Source organism: Arachis hypogaea, chromosome 9 (assembly GCF_003086295.3).
Source record: "Arachis hypogaea cultivar Tifrunner chromosome 9, arahy.Tifrunner.gnm2.J5K5, whole genome shotgun sequence".
NCBI lineage: Eukaryota > Viridiplantae > Streptophyta > Magnoliopsida > Fabales > Fabaceae > Arachis > Arachis hypogaea.
The window spans coordinates 4459822-4465821 of NC_092044.1; the positions used below are offsets into that span (position 1 = coordinate 4459822).

Consider the following 6000-nt stretch of genomic DNA (forward strand, 5'->3'; position numbering starts at 1 on the left):
TTAGACAACAAGTCAATCAACAAAAATCATATAGATTTTTTTAATCGGATGGCAAATTTGTTTACTAAGTAAGAAGGATAATAGTGAAGGTAATAATGACATAAAGAATAAGCTAACGAAAATAATATAATCTAAATTGGTTAGTTGGTGGTATGGCTTAAGTGTCAAGTAACATAATTAGTTAGAAATTTATTCAATTTTAGTGCATAAGAATGCAATATAAAGTAGGGAGTCATTCACATAGAGACGTTTAAAATGTTTTTTTAAAGATATTTTTAAATAATTAAAATTTAAATATATAATCGATTAAAGCGTATTATTTTTTGTCAAAATTAGGCCAGATAAATTAATTTGACCGAAAAAATAGTGAATCAAATCTTGAATTAGTCTAAATTAATATTTTTTATAGAAAATAATTACAATACTCCTATTATAAAAAATGACTAAAATATTCCTATTATAAATATTAATTTTTAGAATTCTAAATTTTAGTCCTTTCTTTCTTTACAGTCATAGGATTAAAATTTAGAATTTTTAAATATATATATATATATATATATAATAGAGATATTTTAATTATTTTTTATAATAAGAATATTATAATTATTTTTTATAAAAAATATTAATTTAGACCAATTTAAAATTTAATTTATTAATTTTTTGACTAAATTGATTTTTTCGGTCTAATTTTAATAAAAATAATATAATTTAATTAATTATATGTGTTTAATTTTTATTATTAAAAACATCTAAAAAAAACGTTTTTAATATCTTTATCTAAGTAGCTCCTACAAAATAATGCTATACTTGCTGTAACATCTTGATTCACTGTCTTTACATTGTTGCTCTGTTCATTCATAAGATCTTTGCTCAAATTTTTGATAGAAATAATATTATGATATATTATCAGAACTTCTATTAATTAAAGATTAAATGTTCAAATCTTGGTGAATATATTATAATCATACCCAAAAGTTACTATTAAATAGTTGGGTAAATATATAGTAACTAAAATTCAATAATTTGGCGAAATCTGAATTTCTCAATTAACTTCTTTATTCACTTTTGGTTTCCTATATTTAATTAGTCAATTTCATCCTACATTATAAGTTCAAAATATTCCCAAATTAATTGACCGTGGTACTTAGAACAATTTTATATTATTTCTACGACCTAATGCACTTGCCGAATTTTATATATATAAAATTACAATTTTTGTAGTTAAACTCGAAAAACAAATTAGCAGAAACTAATCATAACAATATATATAAAACATGGAAAAACTATTAAAGAAGAACAGTGCTGCATACTTTATTATTTAGGACATTTATAAAATAAGTTATATAACATTCCATCATAGCTAATATCTACATTTCCATGCACAGATTCATAGTCACATTAGCTAATTCATAGTAATGTGTGCGTAGCCTCTCTTCTTCTTTTTTTTTTTATTTTTTAATTTTTTAATTCTAGCTATGTGTCATGGTAGATGTTTTGGATGCAAATACATGAAAGTTTCCCAGTCAACTTCTGAATGCCTCACTTCATATCCATCATCCTCATACTTATCTGTTAAGATTTTATTATTGTGGTTAGTTAGATAGAGAACCCAAACCCATGTATATATATATATATATATATATATATATATATATATATATATATATATATATATATATATATATATATTTTGAGGATATAATAATAACAAATTTAGTTTGTTTTGACAAGAAATATTGCTAATTAGAATAAGATTATGATTTTAATAAAAAGCTCACTTATCATGCACTTAGTGCAAAGAACTAAATGTAGGACATGATAGAGAACGATAAAGAAATAAAATTAGTGAACTAATAGGAAAATAAATAGCCAAGATAGTCTTTATTATATCTACGTATATATTAATGCACTCTTTTATAGTTAAATGTGTGTAATAATGACAAATAAGATTAGTTAAGATAAGAGTTTTACATTCTAATTATTTGGTGAAAACTCAAGTGCAGTTAACTTTACATAAAGTTAATAATTCAGAGTCGTTAAATAAAAATTTAGTCAAATTAATCAAATTATTTAACTGTTCTCAACTATTAATTTTACAGTATGAAATTAACTGCCCATAATAAATTTTCATCATTATGTTTATGTAGGTTTAAAATTTAGATGTGCAATTTTTGATTTATTGAATGTGAGAATATTTTATTGTTGATTGGTTATTAATTAGTTAATATTTGTTACATCTCTAGCAAAATTGTACATATATATTTTAGAAATTCATTTCCTTAGTTTTTAGAGTATATGAGGATTGAGCTTCCTCCTCAATTATAAAAAAAAAGAAAAACGTTTGTTTTTAGCATGTTTAATTATTCGGATGATCATTATAATTTTATCAAATTTGTAATTAGTTTTTTATTTTTTAATTAGATTTTTACATTGGTTTAATTTTATAATTAGGTTCTTTTCAGTGTAAAAAATATTAGAATTAATTGAATATTTTTTTGCAAATTAAAAGTATTCATAATTATGAATCTAATTAAATCTTTGACTATATATTTTTTGAGAGAAATATCCTGTTATTGTTAATATTTTTAACATAAAAAGAACCTAATTACAAAATTAAAAACAGAATCTAATTAAAAAGAAAAAAGGTATACAAATTTATTTACAAGTTGGATAAAATTATAAGGATCATAAGAGTAATTAAGCCTTTTTAGTATGAAATTATGCTTTCAAATTTTATATAATAATGAAGCTAGGGGAGAAAAAGAAAAGATAGAAATTAAGTTTTAATAAATATATTAGAATGTCTCACCAATAAAATCTACCATGCTTAAGGCTTGATGGGTACGTAGCTGAATGAGTATAGTGATTTCTTTTAGTTGAAGGCATCAAAGAAGAAATAGAAGGTTGATATTCATGTTTTTTTTTTTTTTAACTTTTCGTAGCCTACGAGGATGACGACGACGACGGGGAGATGGCGAGGCAGAGACGGAGGCGAAATTGGTATAGTTGGAATCTGAGAAGGATGTTCTGGATTTGGATATGGAACTGTCGGAATTGGTTCAATTTCCATTGGATACACCATTATTCCTCCTTGATAGTAGTAACTGGGATCATCTCTAACTAAAGGAGTAATAAAGAAGGAATAAACCATGGAATGTCCTTGGAATGATCATTAATTATTTTAATATGCAACTAAAAATGGAAATTGTTTTTCTATCCACATATATCATTCATAATTTTAAGAAGCAACCAAGATTATTTGGATATTCACCATACCTACATATGCAGGGTCATGTCTTTGTCCTCTTTCCAAATCCTTCAACAATGTTGGATGCTTGAAATTGTTTCCCACATCCTTGTCAAAGTATTCTACCCCTACATTTACATAAATTAAGGGGCTAAAAACAGAGAATGAACAAATAAAACTAGTATCTAGTTAGGCAAAGATATTTTATATATATGAATTTAATTTTTATGTACTGTTAATACAAAAAAATTTTATAAATAATTAATTTTATATTTTTATATTAATAAAAATAATTATTTTTTAAATTTATTATTCAAAAAATTTATCTAAACATATCAATCTAATTAGATTATCGTATATTTTTTTTATAAATTTTCAATACATCAAAATTAAATTTTTTGCGTATATATTCTATCTATAAGTAACATTTTAAGATGAAGTTATACTTGTAATATTAAAAGGCTATGGCAGAAAGAAAACAAATTTTAAATATTAGAATTTCTTACCAATAGTATCTTGCATGGTTAAGGCAGGAGGGGTAGATGTATGAGTATAGTGATTGCTTGTAGTTGAAGGCACCAGAAAAGGAATATAAGGTTGATAATCATAATAAGGATAGTAGCCAACTAGATGAGACGTATACATAGGGTTTTTCTTAATCCCTTGAAAGGCATTAGAATGGTAACCCAACAAATCAGTATGATAAGGTAGCAAATTAGGACGAGGAGGTGGACCAGGACGCGGCCGACGAGGCGGCCAATCTGGAGGTGGAGGGGGTGGTGGAGGTGAATTCGGAGGCGGTACAGGAATTGGTTCTAATCCCATTGGATATACCATGAATCCGCCTTGGTGGTAAATGAGATAATAGCTAACTAAATAAATAGGATGAAAAATTAACAACCAAAAATTAAAATTAAAGTTAAATTTCACGCCAAAATAATAAGAAGGCCTAAAAATAGAAATTCTTTTTTTTTTCCAAAAGAAAGAGAAATATTTGATAAAAAAATAGTCTAAATTTATTTTATTTTATATTTTTTAGTTGTTAAAATTAATAAATATTAAATAAAATAAATTTAGACTAATTTTTTTCATCTCTTTAATATTATCAAAAAAAAAAAGATTGCAGACAATTATTGCTTAAAAAGAAATGAATGAATATATTTGGGTAAGATGCAAAGTTAAAATAATTTCAATTATCAATTAGAAATATAATTTATTTTCTTTATTATTGATTACCATAAATTTAATTCTAGGATTTATATATTAAGTAAAGAAAATTTTAATATATAATGTCTTTTTATTGGTCTTTGTATTATGTATAAAACTAAAAATACAAAAGTTCTATTAAGTGAATAAGTCATTTTTTATTAAATCAAATTTAAAATTAAATATCTCAAAAAATTTAAAAATAGATAGAATTAGTGTTTTTTCTTCAACTCTTCTCTTCTCTTCTCTTCTCTTCTCTTCTCTTCTTCTCATTTTTTCCCCTCTTTTCTCCTCCTTTTATTTTATCTCCTAACATATTTTTTTTTTCCTTCTTTACCGTCATTGCGATTTTTTGTTTCCTTCTCAACATATTTCTTCTTCTTCTCTTATTCATACTCTATTATTTATATAAAATATTTGTGTTTTTATAAAATAGTTTTCTCAAACATTTTTATGTTAGTTATAAGAAATTTTTATGTTTTTTTTTCAAAAGTTTTTTTGTTTTCATTTTTTAAAAAAAAATAATGTTTTAGAGACTTAGTAAGAACTTAATTACAAAAAAAATTGTTCATCCAATATTTCTAAAAATATATCTTATTTTCTCCATTTTTAATGCAACATTTTTAGTATGTATCAGCTAGTCTAATGGCTAGTCATAGTAGTATTAATTTAATCAATTTAAAATTCAAAAAACAATTTGATTACTTAGTGAAAACCTCATGGACCAAATTAATTGGTATTATATCTATGTATATTATTCATAATTCTGAGAAATACTGAAGATTTTGTAATGATGCATATATATATATATATATATATATATATATATATATATATATTATATATATATATATATAATTGAAAAAAATATTTATATTTTAAATAAATATATTACATTATTTTTTTAAGTATATAAAGGATATAACAAGATATAGTATTAACATGGAATTCTGTAAAACTAAAGTTTAAGATACAATTACTTTTAATTTAAGGGTAATTATTTTTTACATAAAATAGATGGAAAAAAATTATTCAACATATAGTACAACTATTTTGTTTGAGTGCAAAATTGAAATGAAATACTTACCCTCAGATATTTTTCGTGTCAAGACATGAGAGAATAAGTGAAAAATAAAAAGAAGAATAAAGGGAAGGTAGAGCTTTGGGTTAATCATGTTGTAACTCTCTGGCTTGAATGGAATGTAGTGATTCATCAATACCTTCTTATAATAATGTTAGGAATACATCATAACATTTCATCAATACCTTCTCTCGCAAGCAAATTATTATATTATGAAGGTTTAGTCAATTATCTAGCCAATACAGAAAGCCAAGAGTCAAGTATATTAAGAAAGAAATATATTAATAGTGTAAACCTATGATATAGGGAGATTGATACAGATACGATACACGATATAATACGAAACATAGCGATATATAAATTTTAAAATTTTATAAGATACAGAAAAAAAAATATATATATATATATATTAAATATTTTTTAGATAAATCATAATAATATTTTAATATTTTATTAATATTAAAAT

At 23.3% G+C, this 6000-nt stretch overlaps 1 protein-coding gene across 2 annotated transcripts; it reads right to left on the minus strand.

The window, feature by feature from the left end:
• Positions 1-1286: 1286 nt before the first annotated feature.
• Positions 1287-5703, minus strand: LOC112712866 (uncharacterized). 2 transcript variants are annotated; one of them, XR_003157940.2, is made up of 5 exons: positions 5541-5703; positions 3754-4119; positions 3277-3375; positions 2810-3120; positions 1287-1569 (listed from the first exon to the last, which is right to left on the minus strand). XR_003157940.2 is itself a non-coding variant. In XM_025765750.3 (4 exons), the coding sequence occupies exons 1-4, from the start codon at positions 5665-5667 to the stop codon at positions 1481-1483; spliced, it is 681 nt and encodes a 226-aa protein (XP_025621535.1). In that variant the 5' UTR covers positions 5668-5697; the 3' UTR covers positions 1287-1480. The 2 variants fall into 2 exon arrangements, 1 of the variants encoding a protein (XP_025621535.1); XM_025765750.3 differs by lacking the exon at positions 2810-3120 and having other exon boundaries at positions 5541-5697.
• Between the last annotated feature and the right edge of the window lie 297 nt (positions 5704-6000).

Bases quoted from the DNA above. Each gene is read 5' to 3' on its own strand.
- LOC112712866 (XM_025765750.3), bottom strand. From the start codon at position 5,667: ATGAATCACTACATTCCATTCAAGCCAGAGAGTTACAACATGATTAAC. The intron at 4,120-5,540 runs GTAAGTATTTCA...CTATTTATTTAG, and splicing joins GACACGAAAAATATCTGAGG to TTAGCTATTATCTCATTTAC. The intron at 1,570-3,276 runs GTATGGTGAATA...AAATCTTAACAG, and splicing joins ACATGACCCTGCATATGTAG to ATAAGTATGAGGATGATGGA.